Source organism: Arachis hypogaea, chromosome 8 (genome assembly GCF_003086295.3).
Source record: "Arachis hypogaea cultivar Tifrunner chromosome 8, arahy.Tifrunner.gnm2.J5K5, whole genome shotgun sequence".
NCBI classification, from domain to species: Eukaryota; Viridiplantae; Streptophyta; class Magnoliopsida; order Fabales; family Fabaceae; genus Arachis; species Arachis hypogaea.
The window spans coordinates 28,047,627-28,071,939 of NC_092043.1; the positions used below are offsets into that span (position 1 = coordinate 28,047,627).

At 31.5% G+C, this 24,313-nt stretch overlaps 2 protein-coding genes across 3 annotated transcripts; one reads left to right on the forward strand and one right to left on the reverse strand.

Annotated features, from left to right (window-relative positions):
• Positions 1 to 786: 786 nt before the first annotated feature.
• LOC112706750 (DNA repair protein RAD51 homolog 2) lies at positions 787 to 5,368 on the forward strand. Of its 2 annotated transcripts, none has more exons than XM_025758205.3 (13): positions 787 to 1,023; positions 1,201 to 1,314; positions 1,416 to 1,568; positions 2,176 to 2,279; positions 2,373 to 2,436; positions 2,557 to 2,612; positions 3,134 to 3,214; positions 3,342 to 3,401; positions 3,514 to 3,605; positions 3,677 to 3,796; positions 4,431 to 4,574; positions 4,951 to 4,979; positions 5,068 to 5,368. In XM_025758205.3, exons 1-13 carry the CDS (start codon positions 940 to 942, stop codon positions 5,068 to 5,070), a joined length of 1,104 nt encoding a protein of 367 aa, XP_025613990.1. In that variant the 5' UTR covers positions 787 to 939; the 3' UTR covers positions 5,071 to 5,368. The 2 variants fall into 2 exon arrangements, with proteins under 2 accessions (XP_025613990.1, XP_025613991.1); XM_025758206.3 differs by having other exon boundaries at positions 794 to 1,023; positions 4,506 to 4,574.
• A 15,606-nt stretch (positions 5,369 to 20,974) lies between these two features.
• Positions 20,975 to 21,934, reverse strand: LOC112705174 (pentatricopeptide repeat-containing protein At4g35130, chloroplastic-like). The gene has a single exon (XM_025756026.1). The coding sequence runs from the start codon at positions 21,932 to 21,934 to the stop codon at positions 20,975 to 20,977; it is 960 nt and encodes a 319-aa protein (XP_025611811.1).
• Between the last annotated feature and the right edge of the window lie 2,379 nt (positions 21,935 to 24,313).

The window sequence follows — 24,313 nt, forward strand, 5'->3', positions numbered from 1 at the left end:
TCCTTCGAATCTTCTCCTATTTATAAGACTCTTCAACCAATCCGATTGAAATGTAACTTCCACGTACATTAATCCATGAGTAACCGTTCTCGCTCTTTTTGTTGTCTGTAACTGCCACCAATTATCTTCACCTATTAACTTGCTTCGATTGCTTCACACACTCTCTCTGAGTCCTGGTCGATCAACATTCTCTCCTTCATCGATTGACCATCCTCGATGACTCCACCTCGAATTTGTTATTTTTTCGACTAACAAATTGCATTGCTGACCTCTTTTTCGACACAGTTGACCTCAGTCGGCCACTTCGACTTCCGTATTTGTATCAATTGATTAATAGAAAGTACATAATAGAGTATGTAATTGGCTTCAATCCATACTTGGCAATTATCGAAGTCTAAACTTATCAACATTGGCTTGTTAAAGAATTCAATAACATCTTTATCGAAAATATTATTTTTGGATATAACAGCATTATCAAAAATAATATATGGTGACATTTTTTAAACTGTTAGAAACTTAAAATATGAACAAACACGTAAATTAATTTTAACAAATTTTAAATAGAATATTTTAATTTTAATTAATTTTTATTATTTTAAAAATCTTTAATATTTATTTATTTTTGTGAGACAAATTCATTTATTATTTTTTAAATAACATTTTTAATAATATTTAAAATTTAAATTTCTATAATAAAATTAATTAAAAATTTATCGAATAAAAAATCTATGCTATTAGGCTATTCGCTAATATATATATATTTTTTAAAAATTATATATATTAGTGAACCCTCTTTTTTGTTCTCATTTAGTCATTTATCCATGGCAGGCAGCAGTGGCGAAATATTTGATTTTCAGTTTTTGCGGCCGGAAAAGAGGCTTGTGGTTTTGGCGGGAAGGAGCAGAGAGAGGCAGAGAGTGAAGGAGTGAAAGATCAAAGATGGCGAACAAGCTCATCAAGCAGATGGGATTGCCAAATTCCATTGCTAACATCTTCACTGCTCGCAACATCATCACTGCCAAGGTTCTCTCTCTCTCTCTCTCTCCAGATTCTGTTTTCGTAGAACAACTAATTTACATCATTCTTTAGTTCTGTTAGCTTCACGCTTCGTTCCCCTTCACTAGAATCGAGGTCCTCCATTTCCTATTCTCCGTTATTATTATTAATTAAATAAGTAACTAATTAATTAATAAATTGCAGGATGCATTGTCTCTGACTGAATTTGAGTTGATGGAACAATTGGACGTTGGGATGGCAGAAGTAAAATCTGCAATGGCACATATCAGTGAAGTTGTTTGTCCGCCTTGTCAAACTGTACTCCTAGCTGCTCATTTTCCCTTTAGATTTCTTTTTTAGTAATTATTTTACACTAATTTTTCTTCAATTTGTTGAAAAACTGGTGGATATTGTGTCAGGCATTGCTTCTGATGGAGCAGCGAGTGCGCGATGAGAGATCGGCCGGTCATCTTCCAACTCGTTTGAGAGGATTGGATGAAGCCTTGTGTGGCGGCCTACCCTTTGGTGTTGTGACAGAGTTGGTTGGTCCTGCTGGAATTGGCAAAACGCAGGTACATTATTAGGGTTTCTAGGGCTTAATTATTTGTTTGTTTACCTGCTTTATCATTGTCAGGATATCCATATCCATAAGTGACTTCACTAGTGTGTATGAATTTATTTATTCTAAATTGTCATTGTTGGATCGGCCAAGACTTTTGTACCAAAAGAAAGAGCTTTCCAGAGTGAGACATGTTTGTTTGCCAAGCTAGGTTATAGCAAATCAGTTAGTTATGGACATATAACTTATATACTGTATAAAAACATAAATACAATCATACAACTCTCTGCATAGTTGTGATTTACCATTATACAGCTCAATTCAATCATTGCCTCAACTCCCACTATCTGTTTAGCTCCTTTCTGTAGCACTTGTACAAGTTGACTGAAGTTTTGTCCATTGGAATTGCTTTCATCATATGAAAGAGCACCTGCATTATATTATAATCTGGTGCCTATTCTAAGTTATAAGAAAAGATGTGTATCGCATGTCCTTTGTTATATTCTTGGGGTCATGCATATGGATATGGGCATCTACATGCTTTCAGCAATTCCACCGGCTTGTAAAAGTATTGTTTTTCCAGTTATTGTTAATCGGTTGGGTGAATTTTATATTTGCAGTTTTGCTTGAAGCTCTCACTGCTGGCATCTTTGCCGGCAAATTGTGGAGGCTTAGATGGGCGTGTCATATATATTGATGTTGAATCCAAATTTAGTTCAAGAAGGTATTTGAAGCACATGAGCTCTGTCTAGCTGCCCTGAATCATATGAATAAAATGCAGAATTCTTTATCTGTGAATTTCATTGTTTTTTTCCAGGTTGATACAGATTGGAATAGAGAATTTTCCTGAAATATTTCTCAAGAAAGGAATGGCACAGGAGGTATGCTGGTTATTTCTTTCTCTCTTTCTTATCTGGACTACGTTTTCATCCCAATTGAACTTGATAATCTCTATGAGCCTGATGAAAATTATCTTTGCTTGAGTTATTGGCTTATTGCAGATGGCTGGTAGAATCGTTATTCTGCGTCCCACATCACTTTCTGAGTTCACTGAGAGGTGTGAATTTCCTTAAGACTTTAGCAAGGATGTTCAATTTTAGGTGCCGGAGTAGTGGATTTAAAGAAAAGAAACATACTGATGATTGTTCATGTACAAAGAAATCTGTGTAGTCTTAAAGAGATTATGCAATAGTTTGGAGAAGACTGAACAGTAGAGGAAGGTCATGATGACATAACAAATACAAAGCTCTCATTAAGGACAAAAAACAAAGAAATTTAGACAGGGTTTGTGCATCTAAGTAGTTTTACTATTAGCTTAGACCTCGTTCAGAAGGGTCTGGTGTTCATGATTAACCTTCACAGAAGACTGAAAATTCATCTGATCATTCTGATTGGTCCGTTCATGATTGCACAACAAGGCTTAGTGATCATGAACACACTAATCAAAAGGGGTGAAAGCCTGATACCGTGTGGGTTGATCCACAATATCATTTTTTAGTTATTTTGCAAATTGGTCTGCCATATCTTATTGCTCCTGTTAAATTGTTTATGTACTGTGTGATGTGTTGATGCTACCAGTTTGCACCATGTCCAAGTATCACTCCTCCAGAAACAAGTGAAGTTGCTCATTATTGATAGCATGGCTGCCCTTGTTTTAGGGTGAGACTGACTTTTGGACAATAATGTGAACAATGGAATCAAATATTCTCATCAAAATTTTAAGTATATAGTGTTCTCCTCTTCATGGATGTCTCATGCATAGAAATTGGTTGGTTTTTCTATCCAGTGAGCATGATTGTGGAGCTTCTAGACAACAAGTATTGGGTTGGCATGTTTCTTTTATCAAGTAAGAACCATGAACCAATACGATCTTTCTTGTTACATGTACGATATTATTCTGAAGAGAGATTGTAATGCAATAATTCCTCTGAGGCTGTACTGATTATGCATGTCTCTAGGTCACTTGCAGAATTTTCACGAATTCCAATAGTAGTGACAAATCAAGTAAGATCTCAAACTGGTGATGAACCTCTTACGTTTTCCTTTCAAGGTATGATGGACAAACTATCTTTTGGAGACTTTCAACTCCTATATTGACTTATAACTATCCCTTCTAAGCAGCACGAAGCCACTCTATAAAAAAAGAAGATCGTGCTTCATATGATTCTCATCTTGTTGCTGCTCTGGGCATTAATTGGGCTCATGCTGTGACCATCCGTCTTGTACTTGAGGCCAGATCAGGTTGGCTGTGTTTTGTAGATGTGCTCAATTGATTTTCAAAAGCATTTTTCTGTAACAAATGCATGTAGATGGCTCCTCAGCATGAATCAAATTGTTGTATGAGTAGGGATAATAAGTTCAAGTTATGGTTATGACTTCCAGATCAGTATTCCAACTTTCAAGCATCTATTGTATAATTTTTTGTTTGATGACTTACATTTTCCTATTATTTTAGCCAAAGGAGGAAGAAGTAAGAAATCAATACTGGTTTCTAATCTGGCCTTCTGTTTGTAAAAGAAGAATTTTGTGCATGAATGTTCATTGAATGTCTCTATACTCAGTTAAAATTCTCATAAGTTTTCACTAGAAACTTCACACGTGATTTGAACTTGAAAATTACAAAGGTCTGATAAACTTTTAGCAATTAGATGAAAAGGGCAATGAGAGATAGGATTGGAGTACAAGATAACTATATCTTACTCAAAAGTCTGAATGACTGTGATGCATAGCACTAACCTTACTAACACAATATAACCTGGCTCAAGAAACACATGATCGATAATATTCTAACAAAATATGTCAGTCACCATTTGTTTATTGCAATATGTGATTGTTGTCATACAAATTTAAATTCTAGAAGCTCATTTTCTTGCAGGTCAAAGATTTATCAAGTTAGCAAAATCTCCCATTTCTCCTCCTTTGGCTTTCCCTTTTAACATAACTTCATCAGGGTTGGTTCTTCTGGATGATGATGGGATAGAGATGAAAGGATCAGAAATAAACACTATCCACTGCCAAGGTTTGTCACTGAGCTTCCTATTAATCTGTTAGGCCTGCTGAATTCATTTTAAGTGAGTAAAAAATATGAAGTGGAAGTGTGGAACTCAAATATAAGCTTTATTCCCATGAAAAAAGTTTTCTCGTTCTGGAGGAAGTTTTACATGGATTGATGTGCTGAACATGAGGTCTAAATTGTCTCCTTGCATGTAAATAAGATATAGTCATAGGTCAAAGCATTGCTAAGTTAATTTTCTCAAGATTTAATAATTATGCTGAGTATAGCAATTTTTAAGTTACACTTTTTCCCTAGGATTTAAGTTCTCCTTTATCTGCTTTAATTGATTAAATCTCAAATAATTACTTACCAAAATTCAAATTTTCATGCAAATATGCAGGCCAAAAAGCTTTGTTCAATTCTGAATGGGTAAGGTTCCAAATGATCAGTCAGTTGTATCTTATTGTATGTCATGTCACGTGATTTAGTTATACCTATATCCTTCTTCATTTTTCAGTGAAGTAGACCAGTTGCCTTAACCTGCTCAATTAATCCCTTTCTCCAAGACATTACCAGGTTGGTTTTATTTTTATTTGTTTTTTGTGTTAATTTACAAGGTTTAGTTGATACAAAATTCTTGCTTGTGGTGTATATATTATCGTCTACTCTTTCATACTTGAGGTTATTTTAGTTAATGTTTTTGGTTTGTTTAATTGGGGTGGATAAGTGAAATTTATCTTATAGCATTTCGAAATATTTGGAGTTTGTTTTAATTGATAATTTCTAAGAAATGCAATGCAACAAGTTTAATGACTTCAGTTATCAATCTTGGCTCAGCTGAAATCGGATATTGTAGATTTTTATTCTTTACTTAGATTTAGACATGGTTAGTTTCATACTTTTCACAAAGGAATTTGTGATAAACTGACCATCAATGCAACCTTAGGGAATAGGTCTTATAAAATACTGAAAACGTGATTAGATGATTAGCCTGTCAAGTTAACTAGGACTAATGACTTAGGGATAATGTTTAAGTGTGGCTCGCCAAGAAAAAAGAATGGTTGACTTCTTGATTGCTCGCAGAAACTCTGCTTTTATATAAAGCTGCAAGTAGCATATTCAATGCACCATACTATATAGTTGCTAATGAAGACATGTATATGAAGTTGGTCAAACATTTCAGACTTATATCGCAATTCTTAAAAGTGATCATTCTAGATTTCTAATATTGTAGCACAGGATATCAAACTTTAAGTTTAACCGAACAAATTTTTATTAAAATATTAAGCTTATGAGTTTACTTTACTCATATTTGAGTTTTTACGTGAGTTAATTCGATTTGAAAAGCTAAGATGATGAACTCTTAAGAATTCAAACTAAGATTATAAACTTGCAAGAAGTTACCTGTCAAGAATTTGGTAATCATGTTAGAAACCAATTTCTTTCTCAATGGAATCAAATTATTTTTAAACAGAAAATATGGACTTTCAACAAGTCTAGTTCTAAAGTATTTACCATAAATTTAATTCTTGTAAAAAAAAAAAGGAATCCTTTTTATAACATAGTCTATATATTATTTAGCATAGTCTATATGTCGAGTAAATTGAAAATATCCAAACCCAACATTTAGTTAGGGGATTAAAATGGAATGAAATTGAACAGAAGAAATATTTGTATTGGAAAAAATGTATAAAGTAGAAAATGGTTATAGATATTCAGCTGTAACAGATGATAAAGGGATTTTAAATGAAAACAACCCGCAAGTTTATAAAAATTGATAAAACAGCTTTACTTTTTCTGAATACCCTGGCATTTAGCACATGGATTGTTATTATTGCGATTGTTTCCCTATAGCTTAGCTTATAGCTATATGGCATAATGTGTATGCTTTTTGATGTGTAGGAGTCACTATTCCTTAAGAAAGTAGGGTTCTGTTTTTTACTTCATTACTCAGGTTTCAATATTGAATTGTTAAAAAATTGTTAACATGATCTTTCTTGATATATATTATGAATTTTAATCAAAATTCATTTCCTTTATTTTTAAATTACCTCATACTCATATATTAAATTATAAATTCAATAGACCTCAACTTAAGCTTTTAACTTACAATTCTTTTTGGGTATTACTGGAAATTCAATATAAAAGTTTTTCCTTTTTTTATTGGATTAAACATGCTAAATTTAAAATATTCAAAAATGCATTGTTCTGATATTTCAGTTTATTCTCAATATCTTCATTGCACAAATTCAAATAGTTACTGTTGTAAACTTCTTAGGCAGAACATATAATGTATTAGATACGGTCATACAGATACCCTCAAACATGTTAGTGCTACTTTCTATCCATCTTAATGTTACCATTTCAGCTAGTATTTAAGTTTTTCGATTCAGAACTGGATATATGCATGATCCAGGATAATATAGTCAGATACTGCCATATGCTTGTTTACCCACCTTTCAGTCACCATTAGTGCTAGCATTTTGCCATTTGGGCAATAGATTATTATTTATTAAGATCAATTGCCATCTGATTTAAGACTGCTAGGTATCAAGTTCCCAAATACACAATCCTAGGGGAAATACCAATATAGTAGTAGTAAACTAGAAGGTGCAGCACGTGATTCTCGATTAGATCAAAGGTCCATATCTACCCTGTACATTGATCTTTGATATCTTAGGAATCGCATATGAATCACGATGCAACTTTTTAAGACTATCTAGTTTGATTCAGAAATTTTAACAAGAATATCTTGGCATGCACTCCATCCAGATTCAGCTTACAAGTAGCTTTTCTTTTCCTAAAGAACCGAGGAAAGGAACGTTTTCAATCTTAATAACACTAAAATATTTGGTACATAGTTTCTTGTCCACATATAAAGAGGACATATAGAATACTACCTAGTAGCTTTGGTTTCTTAATCGAGAGAAAGTGTTTGTGACAACAAGCCAAAGATTCCACTCAATTTTTATTTTTTGCTTCTTGTTATCCGTATAATATAATCACATGATTTCATTTAGACAAATTGGGTGTCCCTTAATAATTTATATGCTCCTATGTCGGTTGCAAAATGTGAATCATCTACCACGCAAAACGACCTGACTTGGTCAGAATTAAAAAAATAGTACAATGATCTCCGAAATAAACATCAGTATAATTAATCTATAGTACTGATGACTCTGCGCTGATGGTTGGGCTGCTTTTGTTTATTTATAAACGTGGCATCTTAATCTCCTCGAAATATTATGTTCTTCAATAGTTTAAAGGGAATACAACCTTGTTCAAATCTCATTATAATATTACTAGTGGCATCACATCTAGTGCCCATGATCAACATTTTAATACTTCTTTATTTCCTCGCCTGATGACGCTTTCTTTAGTTAATTTCGTACTTTGTTAGTTGCCAACGTTTGGTGCATTTCACTTGGCCAGGTTCGTAGAAATACCCCTGCTGCTGAACTTTTTCTGTTTCCCACTTAGCACTTCCCACATCCTTAAATAACAGAAATCGATGTTTTACTTCCGGTCATTTCTGTTTTATTTAGTTCAACATAAAGTTTTACTACCCATTAAGTAGTTTATAGGTCTACCTAGGAACTAAGGATAGAGGAAAAAGAAAAAGAAACACTTTTCTAAATTATTTTACCTGTTACTTTAGATTTATTCCAACAGAGTTACAGAGGATAGACATTTCGTTGAGGTGTGTATTGTGTGTTTGGCTTGGCTAAATTTTCTTCGATGTGTATATCTTGTGTCTAATTTATGTTTTTAATAAAATATAAAAATACTTTTTTGAACTGGGTTGATCAAATCCATATATAATATTGTGTCATTGTGTTTAACTTTATTTTTGTTATATACTTTTTAAATAAGTTTAAAAATAGTATGTATATAATAAAAAGATATTAAAAATATTTTTTAAAAATAAGTTTATATTCTAATATCAATAAAATTTTAAGATATTATATATATATCTACAATTATGTTAGATGTATATCAAAATTTAGTTATTAAATCAACTTCTTGTATATAATATATATTGAAATAGAAAAATACAGAATAAAAATAAATTAAATAATACATATACTGATAGTGACTGATTTTTCATGTATGTATAGCATTTTTATATTATCCATTTGTTCAGTGTCTGTGTTTTATAGTCTAAGAGGCTTAAAATCAGAACTTAATTGTGAATGATGTTTACTAAACGATCTTCGTTTAGTTTGTCATTTAATCATATCAAAAAAATTTTTTTAAGATAATGTCGATTGATTGAGTGATGGACAAACTCATTTTCTTATTTAGATTGAGATTAAACATCGAAAATAAGAAAAAGAAATTTATTCTAAAAAAGACAGTCGCAAATTTTAGACTGGTAGGCATAAGTTTTCGTGTCAAAATTTGTTTCTTCTTAGGTTTTATATAACCCAACACCGCCTGATAGCTACATGAATGGCTTGAGTCATGCTAGATTGACAATTTAATATAGCTCCAAATGAGGAACGACCCAAGCTTTGTCAACTTTTGAAGTCTCTTTTGTGCCTTCGTTTGTTTAGTAACATTTCATGAGGCAACAGAATTATAATGGCCATGCCTCCTGTAGTCCTGTGGGCTGTAGTACCACCAGGTTCATTTTAACAGCTCTGGTGAAAAAAAAAACACGTGTTCAATCTGATGGATGAAGCATTCAGAACATAACTGCTATTCAATTCAAAGTATAGTGTCATGTCATACTTTGATAAATATCTTTAGTAGTTTTCAATTGCATTAATAAGGACTCAACGATTAACAACACAACTACTTTTTGGGTTTTGCTCTCCATGATGCTAGTTAAGCAATAAGCAGGCTAGAGGAAAGGATTTTGTCTTAATCTTTCACTGTATTTAATGGATTAAAAACTTATGGTTTTTTTTTTTTTTCCTGAACCAGAAGTGAGAGCTGGGGATGTATTCAGTCACTAAGTTTTTACTTTCGTGTCGTGTCGTGTCGAGTTTAGCATTTTAACTTTGAACATCTTTGCTCAATTAAAAGATCTCAATAATTATCTGTTTTTTTTTTTACATTAATTTAACATTCTAATTTGTGCCTACATAAATTTATACTCGCGTATTGCAGTACTGATCAAACAAAAGAAGTCATTAGTCTGTTGACAAGTGATTGAAGAATTTTATTTTATCAGTTTTAAATTCAGGTTCACGGAAAAAATCATGTGCTGAAGCCTTGTTTGTCTCACGAAGACATTAAAAAGCCTCCTATCTTCTTCGGTAATGTAACAATATTTTTTTAGAATAAAAAACTCTTTATAATTGAACTGATTTTTTGAATTAATTCATTAAAATTTGACGTAATAGAAAAATAAAAATATAAAAATGAAGATTTTTTTTAAATGATCATGTTCCGAGTCTCCTCCAATATTTTTTATACTACCCCCCCCCCTTCTCTCTCCTATCAACTGCACCTGTTCTAGTTTGTAGTTGGATAGAATAATTTAAATAATATTATGAGTTGGCAGCTTGTGTATGGTGTTAGGTTCACCCAAATAATGATATTCATGAGAAAAAAAAAATCTCAGAATCAATTACAATATAAGTCAACTTTTTTTATTTCTAATTTTAAAATTCAAAAATTAGAATAACGGGAGTTTTTTTTCTCTTAAAACAAACATGTTTTTTAACTAATTGGCTTGAGTTGGGTTCATCCTTAATTAGTTTTTTGGTAAAACCGTATTTATGAAGGTCAGCACTCAGCAGCCTAGTTGTCACGTGCATTGAAAAGCATTAATACAATTCTATTAGAATACTGTTTCAAATTTGTTGGCAAATCTTAAAAATAAACATTGTTAGCTTTGTTAATTTTTGGTTTTAAGGAATCATGAGTGAGAGTCAAATAGTTTATTTATTCTTTTCTAATCTAGTTTAGGAAGATCATCATTGCCTAATAAAGGATTTATTCTTGACCAACAGTAAAAGGGCAGATCTCAATTCATACAATAACTTTCATTGTAGTAGTTTGGCCATCTTAATCATCCATGAGTATTTGGTTTCCTTTCTTTTTTTCACCAAAATAAAATTATGAGGTATCTTTTGAGTTTTGTGATTTGTCCCCCATAAAAGAGAAATTGGGGGTCACTTATCAGTAGTGTAAATTTGATAAAATTGACAATCCCATGATAATAACAATAACAAAAGGTGGGTTAACGTTGTGAGAGTCGAGATCCTCAAAATCCTTGAAATTGTATTGTGTGTCCAAATCCAAAGAAAATAATGCCAGGTGTCCTTTCCTTTTATTGGTATGTTGACACTGACTGCGCCTTATCTTCACCTCTCTAACTTTGCACGGCACAACTGGAATCAATCAATCAATTATTATTATAATACAAGGCACATAAACAACATGATTCTTAGACCAATAATTGGGGTTAAGGAGAGGGGCCAAAAAAATAAAATATTCAAATAATACGGAAGTACTACCCTACTTCCTATGAGAGAGAGAATAAAATAATAGTAATGATTATAACTAAAATAATGGCAGAAATAGAAAAGTTTGACAAAACGACGAGATAAGATGTTGAAGTAAGCTTTTCCATGAATGGAGAAGAAGCATCCACGTCTCCCCTATAGCTCAAACCTCGTACATCTTGCCGACAAGGTACACATCCAAAAGCAAGCCCAAACCTAATACACATGTCTAGGATTACTCAATTCATAAACTTAATCCTTATTTCTTAAAAAAATGAAAATTATTCATTTTTCCAAACCACAATAGTAGTTGTATCGTATTCTTGCACGTTTTGCCGAGTCCATTATTTTATATTCGTCGAGAATTCGAGATGGTAACGCCTTCTTGCCATAATAAAATATTCAAATTTACTTTTTGATAACCACAAAATTAGTAAATATCTTTGACACTGTACATTTAAATAATCAATGCTTATTAACTAAAATTTTATTTAGACGGTATGTTAATATTATTACTAAATTTTTTAATAAGATTTAAAGTTTAATATATTTTTTGTATATTTATTAAAATAAAATATTTAATTTTTTTTTACTAATAATTTTGAAAGGATAGGATATATATTAGTTAAATTCTATTAATTATTACGACTCTTTGAAACATAGTAGTGTTAATTTTTTTAGAAATGGACAAACATAATCTGTTATTTACTGTTTTAAATAGACTGAATTTTTTTTAGCGTAGAAATAAGAAATCTGAGGGTTAAATTTTATAATAAAATTTTATGAGCATACAACTTTTAGATTTGTGATTTTAAAATAATAAAAATTATAAACACAAATCTGACAAACTAACTTATTAGGAGGGTACTCTGCAACAAAGGGATGTTGTTTTAATTTGGTGGACTAATCCAGCTCCGAATACCTAAATTTATCTTCTTGTCTTGGAGTTACATGATTATATAGATGCCTTTGGTTGGTAGGTTATCTTTTATTATTTCTATAATATTTAAAAAAGATTATTTTTATAGTTTAAATTAAATTACCAGTATGCAAAATTTATTCCACTTCAACTAATCTTATTTGAATTGGATTCCTCTCTAGTCATACATAACAAAGTTTTTAATAAATTAAAACATTTCCATTTATGATTGCACATGCTTGCCACTTGATTTTTGTTCAATTATTACCTTTTTTTCAATTAAATCAAAAAGCTTTTCTTGCGTGGGGATATTGCTAACAAACTTGTATAAGATCATTGCAAAAAGTTAAACAAGAATGAACTACACTTGCTTGTGAGTGATGATGTATTTGGAGGGTATTGTCTGATTGTGTCCACACACAAAAATACACAAAGGTCCACAAATAAAACGGTATAATGGACTATTAGATATCTTAGACATGTGCGAATTATTTCTCCAAAAACATTGGTGAGCTTTCAAAATAAGTAAACATAAATATACTTTGCATAATACTCTGTTTTTGTGTAAAATAGTTAAACTACGAATAACATTTTGGAAATTAGACCAATACATACAATACACACATTCAATTGAAGTAAAGAACATTTTAATGCAACTGTATGTGAATTGATCTATCAAAAGTATTAATTAATAACTACCATAACACAAAATGAGAGAGGCTTTATTATATTTTACCACCAATCAAGCAAGAAATGTCATTTTTCTTAAAAAAAAATTGAAGACAATAATTTTTCCTGGAGTTCCGGAAAGGACACACACAAATGTACAAATTGATACTTCTATATTTAACCAATAAAAGGTATTCTATATATCTTTTACTTTCTAGAAGAGGGGATTGGAGCATTTGAAAGAGGGTGTAACTTGCAAAGCAGTTTCAGTTTAGGTTCATGCAAAACATGTTTTTTTTTACCTGTTATTTTTTACTATCAAATTGGCACAGCCACAAGTTCATGAAGAGGGACACTAAGGTTTAGTTTTCTAGTTTTGAAAAGAAGGTCCACACTATTCCAATGACATGCATCCATAGCTATGTTGTGTGTACTATTGTTGTACTCTCTGCTAGCTCCTTTTTTATTAATTCTTTCGTCAATAGAAATTTCATAAGAAAATTAAATTTTTAATCACAAAACTTTTATATTATGATATATTGATATATATTGATAGTGCAAAATAATTAAAGTTTAAAAATATATAAAAAGAATCACTTTATTCTATAATGTCATCCATTAATTATATATATATATATATATATATATATATATATATATATAGTGGTGTTTGGCTGGCTTTGTAAGATATATAAATTGAATGATTGAATCTATCACAAAATATAGTCAAGATTTTACTAATTAACCAAGCACTCTCACCAGTTCATGTATGTTCAACTCCACTAACTGATTAACACCATTATAATTAATTAACACACAATAATATTTGTGGCTATATAATAGTATATGGCAAGGTGGAGCGTGCAATACTACTAACTTAGGGTCCTACGCACACCCGAAAATATTCCATCAACCACCTTTCTATATCACCAAATTCTGAAAATTATTTCAACAAAATATATAGAAGCTAAGAAAGAACTCAAGATATAATTATGCTTTTAGCCTTCTACATATGATTTGGTCATTACAGTTCATATCCGAATATTAACTCAGATAAATGGTTGTAATAAATATCATAATTCGTTAACAGATAAACGATATATTCTCTTTATTATCATCATTCAGGATTTAATCGGTAACCGATAATTTTAAACTAACAAGTTAGAGCAACTCCAATAAAATAGTATTTTTAGAGTTTTAAATTTAACATGTACAAAAAGTGAATTATTTTCAAATTTCACTTTACATAATTGATTAAATGAGATCAATTTCAGTATAGAGAAATAATTTTATTTTGGTGAAAAACTAATTAAATTTTACTATCTTATATAAAATTTAAATTGAATTAAAACTAATTATTGAAGTGATAAATCTCACATTTAATTTTAAATTATTATTTATATCGATCATATTAAGTGTAAACTAAAATTAAACTGATGGTTTAGAATATACATAAAAATATAAAATACACACTAAAAATAAGTTAAATTATATATGTATTTATACATAAATATACGGTGATTGATTTTAGTTGTTAATTTTAATTTACAAATAATATTTTTACATATAATTCCATAAATATTAATGTGGTATTTGATTCAAAACCAAAATAAAATTAAATCAAAGCTAAGTATTGAAAATACTATAAGCACATATGGAAGAAAAGAAAATAGGCATGTTCCAAAATTCTTTCTGAAAAAATTATAAGAAATATTATCCGCATTAATTTGAGTATTAAAATGTCTTTTATATATGAATATCCACTTAGTGTTTTCTAAAAAATTAAAATATACGCCTTCCTTGGAAAGAAAGAACCAAACTCAATTCCTCCCAAAATCGAAATATACGTGAATCAAGGTTTACATACATGAATAAACAAAGCAACTTAATTTTGGTGTTTTATTTGGGTTTTTGGAGAAGGGGAGGGGGGTGGGGGGGTTGGTACAATCCATGGGCAGATATGAACACGCCTTATAAACTTGATCCTATATTCATTTCCAACTTTAGATATTGATATTTTTAATGTCGAACAATAAAAATATTTAGTAACAAAAAAATTAATCAAAAATAGACAATATATTTTATTTAATATTTATTAATTATTATTAAAATTAATAAATATTAAATAAAATAAATTTGAGTTATATTTTTTTGTTTTTTTTATCATTATCAGAACAATAAAAATATTTGGTAACAATAAAAAAAATTAAATATTGGAGATTTTTTCCTTCTATAAATTAAATTAAATAACGATAGCGTAAGAATTATAAAATATTGGAGATTTTTTTCTTCTATGTGTGGTGAGTGAAGCAAGTAGAAACGAAGGATTTATGATGCATTTAATTATTGTATCGCTAGTGGGGAAAGAGAACAAGGAACAAATCTTCTATCGTTACTTAACGGCGTTTGTTTTCTACTTTTGGCAACCTTGTTTTATTTAACCAACATATCCAACGAATTGCATAGCCCATAGGGAAAGGCAAATCAAATAAGAACCGTTGGATGGCCCAATTTTGACCAGCAAAGTGGGGGTATGATGTAAGGAATGTGTGTAGGAAAGCAAGACACGTGTCCCCCAATGATTGGTTCGGAGGCAGACACCAAAAGGGCACATTTTTTGTCTCCCACATAAACCGGCTATAACCGGTTGGAATATGTCAAATCAGATAGGTGGGGTTGGGCCTCATGGTCAAGTTACCCAAATTGGAAAACATTGTTTACCAAAAGGTTTTAAGGTTGGAAGATTACCCTAAGAAGAAGTACTACTAATTATGCGACTAACAAAAAGAGAGAGTATTATTATTATTTGCAATTATATAATATTCTCTTTCTATATTCTTCTTCCCATATATTTTATTGCTATTACGAAAGGGCAAGTTGCTATTTCGTTAGGGGTCCCTTTTGTGTGTTTGGCCATATTAGAACCTTACTGGTGAGGAAAGTTCATGAAACAAGGTGGGGACCTGCATGTAGCTTTCAACCATTATTTTGTTCCATGATTAGACAAGACACCTTATTTATGGATTACTTTATTTGAAAAAATTTTAAGTGTATTAGATATATTGATATTTTAATAATTTTAATAGTTAATTTTAATTATAAAAAATATATATAATATATATTAATTAAAATTAGTAATTAAGATTACTGAAATACTAGTGTTTTCAATATATTTACAATTTTTTCTATTTTTATAATATCACATGATAGGTCATGCTTGACCTAGCACTTAACAACAAAATTTTCAATTTAATGCTAATTAATGTTTGTTTTTGTCAAAACACTGTTCCTAACTGTGCCTGATAACTTCAGGTTAACTACACCCAACCTTGGACCATAATAGCTTAATTTTTCTGGTCATGATAATACGTGGATCTAATTAGAATATGAGTTTGGGTGTGTAACTAATGCTTTTAAGGAATTTACTAAAAATATTAAATAAAAATATTTTTTTGGTAATTTTTTTATTTTTTTAATTTTTAATACGTTTATCACAGTTTTTTTCTATTCCCTTAATTAATATACAGTCCTTTCAAAATATATACAGAAATGTGTTAGCTACTAAGTCTTAAAAATAAAATAATAAGACAATATTTAAACAAAAATTGAGCTCAATATCTTGTATTATTATTCCGAAGCTTTAATTTCATTAGTTACAAAATTAATACTTTATTATAGTGATGAATTCTGAATTCTGATCATGAAAATAATGTTATGCTTTTAATATGTACCTTTATTCCACATACAATTATATTTGTACAGTTATTTTAATATTCTGTATGATGTAATATTAATGTGAAACAGTTCTAGAATGCTATTGCATAACCTCAAGATAGAATAATCGTCACAAATTAATTGCTCATATAATATCTCTCCTATAAATAAATAAAAATAAAAATAAAATAGTTTTATAGTACTATTGATACATATTTTAAATATTCGTAATATAAAAATATTAAATATTATTTAAAAATTATTAATTTATATTTTAAAAATATTCAATTTAATTTGATTTATTTTAATTTTATTTATTTAGTTATTAAATTGAATTTTATGTTATGAATTTATGATTTTTTTATTTTAAATTAATAAAATATTATAAATATCTCATAAATTATTGTAATTGTTATCGAGTGATTTAAAAGTTTAAAAATCTTTTTTTTGATTTTGTAATGAAACAATGGTGTAAATAAATGAGGTTAAGTGAGTCCTTTTTTTGTGGACATTGGATAAAAGATTAAGTGAGTCCATTTTCGTTACATCAAAAAATTGGATAAAAAGTTGAATGAATTCCTTCAATACCCAAATTATAACGTTGACAAATTAAATTGATGAGTTATTTTCTTGTTGAGTCAAAAAATTAAGTAAAAAATATAACAATTATCTTTTATTTACTTCCAATCTATTCTTTTTATTTTCTATTTCGATTTCAGTATCTCTTTTTATTCAATTTTATTTATTATCTTTTTGTTTACTCTTTATTTTCTTATCAACTTTAAATAAGGTATACACAAATCCCACTTTAAATCAACTTTAATATATGCTTTATGCAATAACAGCAGTGACTAATTAAGTGGGACAAGGAGGGTTGGCCCTCAAGAGTCAAGAAAACGAAATGATTTCTGTCAATTTGCAGAGAATTGAAGTGTGAATAGAAAGCAAATTCATAAATAAAGATGAAGCAAGCATTCACGCAGATTTTATACTGCACAAAATGCAACAAAGTAAAAAACCACAAATCAATTGATTGATTGCTCTAATTATTTTCGTCCATGAATCTGAACCAACCCCATGATAGCTATAGATTCCTCGAGTAAAAGATTAAGACAGGTTAACATCTTATATTTTCTTTCACAAAAGAGTCCATGCACGTGCTAAAAATGTCTAGCCATATGTTAAGTTTTAAATTTTTTTTTAAATTAAACCCTTCATGTATTTGTTCGTTAGAATTAATAATGAATTTTAATTAATAAAGTTTTAATCAATGCGATCCCTTGAATAATAATTTAATGTAGTCCATAGATGATATGTAAAGATAGATTTATTTTATTTAAAAATAAGGCTGAATAATTTTGACCTCTATAAGAAAATTTAATTTTTGATAAAATAATTCAAACAAAATGAAATTATATTTTAACTCCAGAAGTTATCTTCTCAGTATGATAAAAATACATTAAATATGAAGAGACATATTTCAAAAACTCTAAAAAACAAAAATTTGACCAAGTGTTTTGCAAGTCTATTTTAAAAAATAAAATATTTTTGTTCTCAAAATTTGATGATTTTAGCATATATAAATATACGAAATCAAATAAACTATGTTGATGGAAAAAAAAAATCTCACTATAATAATACCATTTGATCACATGTGAATATGTGATGATATATAAATGATCATATATCTATTTGGAGCCCACTTACATTACACAGATCTGCCTCGTTTATATGGTACAACATGCGACACGTTGTTAAGAACAGTAGTTGACAATTTTGCAACATTTCCAATTACAGGTAGTATCGGACAGGAAAAATATACACAACATTTTCTTCAAATCATTTTTAGGACTGTACTCCAAGAAGACTATATTTAACACTGCATTTGAAAAGAAAAAAAAACTGATGCTGATAAATAGGGATTAAATTAAATTTTTATATATATTTAATTTAATATTTTATTTAATTTAAAATAAATATAAAAATTAAAATAAATAAATTTATTAAAATATTTTTATTAACTACAAAATAAAATTTAAAATAAAATTTCATTTCAAACGCACCATAATTGATTTTACTTACAAAGCTATGATATATTCCAATGCTAAATTAATTCATACATTAATTATAAAACATAATATAAATCAGTATCTCTAATGATGTAAAAAAAACTTATAAATATATTGATAAAAAAACAAATCTCACCAATTTTTTTTAAAATATCATAGTAGAAAACACAGAAAGAAAAAAAGAAAAGAGAAAAGAAGAAAAGAGAGAAATAGTATTGGTGGGAGTCACTATTATTATCGTCGTTATTGAAAAAAAAAAAAGACTCAAGCAAAATCGAAGACGTATGTGTGGGAGAGAGAAAGCGAGTAAACAAGATAGAAAAGAGAAAGATGCTCATCAGAAAAAGAGAAAGATAAGAACGACGTCGAAAATAGAGACTGTCGTCGCTATTGCTGTCTTTTTCTCCTTCTTCCTTCTTCTTTTTTCTTTTCTTCTCCATATATTCTGTCCATGAATGTTCTTTTTTCTTTTGTTTTGATGAAAGAAATAGAAAGGAAGAACATGTTAAAGATGATTATGGCAGAAATGTGGTGGTGGATAGCTTAGAATAAAAGGTCGGGTGAAGCTGGACGTGAGAAGTGGGGGCTATAAATAAGGAGTGGAGTTGGAATACGAAATTTTGAATGAGAATATTTTAAAAGAAATATCAATAAAATTTTTATCTTTATCTCCAAAAATTTTGATCTCGTGTTTTTTATTTTCTGAAAGTATTAAAAAAAATTAAAATTTTATATTTTGAAATTGAAATTTTAATTTTAAACTTTGACTACTAAATATATAATATTGAGTCTTAATTCTATCATTTTAGTTTCAGAATTTCAAAATAAATACCGTCTAATTATTCAACAAATTTAGGACAATTTAAATCATACAAATTTTTTATCTGCTACTTAAAAGTTATTGTACAAATGATTAGTAATAAATAGTTATATACTCGACTTGACAAGACAATTTAAATTAGACAAATTTATAATTTACTACTAATTCATTAAGAATTCAGCTTGAAAGACAATGAAAAATCTAAATAATGTGAATAATGGACTGCAAATTTAGCTTAAATATATATAAAAAATAACAAAACACTCCACAAATTATCTAAATAAAAAAACACTCTAATACCCTCTTCTCTCTCAACCGGTTGCTATCCCCACCTTCATCAATAATCATCTTACTTCACCATCGCTGCTTGACTTGCCACACACCGCCATCAGCGTCGCTCACCCATAGTGAAAATAACCATCCACTTAAAGATAAAAATAATCATCTGCATATCTAATAAATTGAACATTCAACATATTTTAATTATATATAACTAAACCCAACCCAATCGAAATAATCATCCACATAACAATTAAAATAACCATCCGCATACCTACTAAAATGACCATCCTATAATATGCTCAATTGTGACAGTGGCCATTTAAGTATCCCAAAGTCCAAATATCCTCCATGCAATGATAATGAAGGAAATACACAAATTCAATCTCGTCTGTAAATATACACGAAAGAGTGTAGGTAAAGGGTCCTACATTTCTTAGAAAATTTTCCACGCCCTTGTCAACGATGACGGATGGGGGGCGTGGCGTAGCAGCGCCGGGGCCGACGAGTTTAGCTGTGAGGAGTACGACTGTATGGAAAGAGAGAGATGACGGTGGTTGAAAACGATCTCGAGGTTGGCTTCCGGCGCGGGAGAAAGAGTCAAGCTTGGCACAATGAACGCGCGATGGGGAGGACTTGCCGTCTGCAATTATGGTTACCGGGAGAGTGGCGTGAAAACAGCGGCAGCAGCATTGGCCTGAACGCCAGAGGGCGAGGCGCGTCAGACTGACCAGCGGAGGTGGAGGCGGTGTCAGTGGGAGGCTGCGGGCGGCGTCGATGTGGCCGGCGGGGAGTGCAGCGGCATGATGTGAGGACCGGAAAAGATGACGACAAGTTTTAGACGTGTATTAAAGTTATGGTGAGATTAGGAATAACTATATATAATGTGAATGAGTTTAAATACTAACCTAATTTTTTTATTTTAAAATTTAAAATTAAATAATTAATTATTGATCTGATTTTTAATTTTAATTTTACATTTTTTTAATTCATTCTTCATTTTTCTATACTTTCTCGTTAAATAAATAGTAAATACTAAACACATTCCTCGCGCATATATTTAGTACTAAATTATAACGAGTTAATAGTCAATTTCGTCCCTGAAAGATACCTCGATCTCCATTTTCGTCCCCGAAAGTCAAAATTAATCAAAATCGTCCTCCAAAGATACCTTACCTGATCACGTTCGTCCTTCCGTCATCTCCGTAGCTGAGTTGGTAAACGTCCGCTGACGTGGGTCGTTAACTGCCAAGGTGGGAAACGCCAGGCTATAGCATGTTGTTGATGACAAGATAAGTCTTGTTTAAGACGTCAAATTAGTCCTTGGAGTGGATAAATTCTAATCCCAATTTGAACGATAAATACATCGCCCTGAACACTTTCAGTGGCAGTAGAGGTAAGTAGAAGCCGTAATCCCTGGCTGGATGACTGGATGGAGATAGGAAATGGTGGTTGTAGTGGTGGTTTGTCACATGCATCGCACGACAGTCATGGATCTAGTGCTTCGATGCGAAGGAGGAGGGTGAATTCTCATGACGGATCATTTGATCGAAGGTTACCTCTGCCAACTTCAGTATTCCAAACTCGCCATACATGTCGAGCAGAGCTGTTTCCAATACCGGATGAGGTAGAAAGCCTTTCTTTATGGCAAGTCCATGGATAGTCTTACCCTGCAAAATAGCTCCTAGTTGTGCACAGGAAGAAAGCAGGTTTATGAGTGTGACATTATCAACAGCCATTTTATCATCCTTGAGTATATTCTCCAAAGAATCAAAAGCCTGAATTGGTTGACCGTTCAGAGCATAAGCACCAATCATTGCATTCCAAGCAACAATGTTCCTCGAAGATATACTATCGAAAATCCTCTCTGCATAACTTAACGACCTACACTTGCTGTACATGTCAAGAAGTGATGTCTGAACCATAACATCTGATTCAAAACCCATCTTGAGCGCATAGCAATGCACTTCTCTTCCCCATAAATTATAAAAACAGTGAGAACATGCCTTCAGCGCATTGATTAAGCTGAACTTATTGGGGAGAATCCTAGCATGGAGCATCCTCCTAAACCACTTCAAAGAGGTGAAATATTGTTGGACCATCAAATACGCGCCAACCATTGAATTCCAAGAAACCAAGTCTGGAAGAGGCATTTCCTCAAACAACTTAACTGTAGAATCAATGTGACCAAACTTGCCATACGTCCCAATGAGTGAATTGCAAACATAAAGATCCTCAGCCAAACCCATTTTAAACAAGCTCCCATGAACCTTTTCGCCTTCTCGGAAATCCAACAAGCCACCACAAGCTTTGAGGACAAAAGGGTATGTAAAATGATCGGTGGGAACCCCTTGAAAGCGCATTGTGAGATACATATTGAGAGCATGTAGAAAGAAGCTGTTATCCGTATAGCCTCTTATCATGAGGTTCCAATGAAAGGTGTTTGAGTGAGACATTTTATCGATCAGGGAGAGTGCATGTTGCATAGACCCAGATGACACAGTATCAACTAGAGCCCTTGAAAGTCGAGACAAAGAAGAAGATGATGAAGCTCTGGAATGGTTGTGGGAGTGAGCAAAGGCGACGGTGGGTTTCTTGGAGCGTTTATGGTGAACAGGGGGAGTGGTGTTGGTGGAACTGAGGAAAATGGGTTTCTACCGAAACAACGTCGTTTTTGTTCTCTGCCACCTTGGCAGTTAACGGCCCACGTCAGCGGACGTTTGCCAACTCAGCTACAGAGATGACGTAAGGACAAACGTGATCAGGTAAGGTATCTTTAAAGAACGATTTCGATTAATTTTGATTTTCGGGGACGAAAATGGAGATCGAAGTATCTTTCAGGGACGAAATTGACTATTAACTCAAATTATAACCTTTCACGTTGCGAGCATTTCAACTATTTACCAAACTATTTAGTCTATCTGAAGTATTTTCTGATCGTAATATTAACAAAATTTTCAGTTTTGTTTAAAATATATAAAAAAACTAAATTATTTGTTTGAAAGTTAAGAAAAAATATTATAAAAACCCTTTAGAAAGATATATTATTGTTAAATTTTGATACGAGGCGTAGATTTTAGCAAATATAATTTGGTGTTTATCATAATTAATAGTGTAATACCAATCTTATTATTATTGTTGTTGTTGTTGTTGTTGTTGTTGTTGTTGTTGTTGTTGTTGTTTCATTCCTTTGCAGCCGAGGTATGAAGACTCCTTCCACGAATTGTTCAGTTTTGATAGAGAGATATATGTCGTCTTGGTTGAAGGATGAAACACCTCGGCGCAATGAAACACGGCGGTGGGAGCACCTGCAAAAAATACTCCGACGCTCAAGTTAGAATAAGATGTTAAGAAAGCAATGTAAAGAAGAAATGAAGTGTGTTGTGTGACCTGTCCTTCACCGAGGTTATTGACTTGTTTATATAGATGAGTGAAGTGTTAGCTTCCTTTTGTTTGTTTCGATCTTTTAGTAATATTGTGGGTGCCGTTATTTAGTGGGTAACGGACTGCAGATAATGTTTAACTAATTTGAAACTGCAACCGAGTTGCATCGTTGAGTTCTCTTGATGTTATCTCCGAATTGTCTGGTCGGTTTCGATTTGGTCTTGTTTTCGAGTTTATAGGGTACACGTCATAGCCCCCAAGCTTGTCTTGCTTTGTAAGAAAAAAGCAATAGGCAAGCTTTTAATATATTCGGCTTAGGTTTTTTGTTGGCTTTGGCCGAGGTGTTGGAAAATGAATAGTTTTGCATTTATTGTGTTCTTAGTTTTCTCATGCCTATTAATTTGATTGATTGGCAGACGTGGCGTGCATTTCGGTGTGTTCCTGACCGCTGGATGTGGAGTAATAATGGGTTGAGTGAGTGGCTTGGATCTTCGAAACGGTTTCCTAGGAGCAAGCATTACCTTGTGAAACGTGTTACAATTAATATCTTCTCTTTTCTTTCAATCTTCTTTCACCGTTTGAGTTTTTGATGCTATAACGGTTTATTGCTTGTATTACCCACTAAGTTAGTGCGCTTGTAACAATACCTTATTGTTGTTTTATCTTTGGGAATTGACGTTGTGATTTTTTGAATTTCTTTCCCAAGTTGAATTTAGTATGACTCAAAGGCTAGTGCCTTCTTCTTTGTTTTTTTTTCCTGTTTTTACAATGGTGAAAGGGAAAGAAAAAGAAAAATAGAAAGTGGTTAAAGTAAGAAAAGAGAATCTGTATCATTGGGTACATGATGATGTGAGGACTCGTTCTTCGTCGTATGTGGATGTCGATTCTCTTCGTGAACTTAAGGTTTTGAAACTAGCGAGAGACTGTTCGGGTGTGGTCGTCGAGCCTCTTCACTGTTCTGGTGAGGATAGGTTTTGTGAGAGAAGAGGAGATTGGCAATATTTCTATATGTACACTCCTTGTCTTTCTGAACTGCGCGTGAGATTTCCTTTTACTGATTTCGAGTGTGATGTTCTCACTCAACTCAACTGTGTGCCCTCGCAGTTACATCCTAACTCTTGGGTGTTTCTGCATGTTTTTCAGTGTCTCATGGATTTTATTTTGTTTCCTTGTTCTTTATTTGTCTTTTTCTCTTTGTTTTCAATCCAAGGTGGTGCGGAAAGGGTTATGGGTGTTTCTGAGTAGCTTTTCTGGTCGTTCTCTTTTTCTGCTATACAAATCTTCCTTCAAAAATTTCAAGTCCCTATTTGTTAAGGTGTGATCTGTAGAGATTGAGTATCATTTTTATCTTGATGACGAGCTTATAGAAAAATTTTCCCTGAGCCGATTCAAATTCTTGAGGCTACTGAGTAGAGCGAAGAGGAGGGCTGTCTTTTAGATGTTTTGATAGA

Excerpts from the sequence above, each read along its gene's own strand:
- LOC112705174 (XM_025756026.1), bottom strand. The coding sequence starts at position 21,934 with ATGTCTCACTCAAACACCTTTCATTGGAACCTCATGATAAGAGGCTAT.
- LOC112706750 (XM_025758205.3), top strand. The coding sequence starts at position 940 with ATGGCGAACAAGCTCATCAAGCAGATGGGATTGCCAAATTCCATTGCT. Across the intron at positions 2,613-3,133 it reads CTTTCTGAGTTCACTGAGAG|TTTGCACCATGTCCAAGTAT; the intron begins GTGTGAATTTCC and ends TGATGCTACCAG. Across the intron at positions 3,402-3,513 it reads TGGCATGTTTCTTTTATCAA|GTCACTTGCAGAATTTTCAC; the intron begins GTAAGAACCATG and ends GCATGTCTCTAG.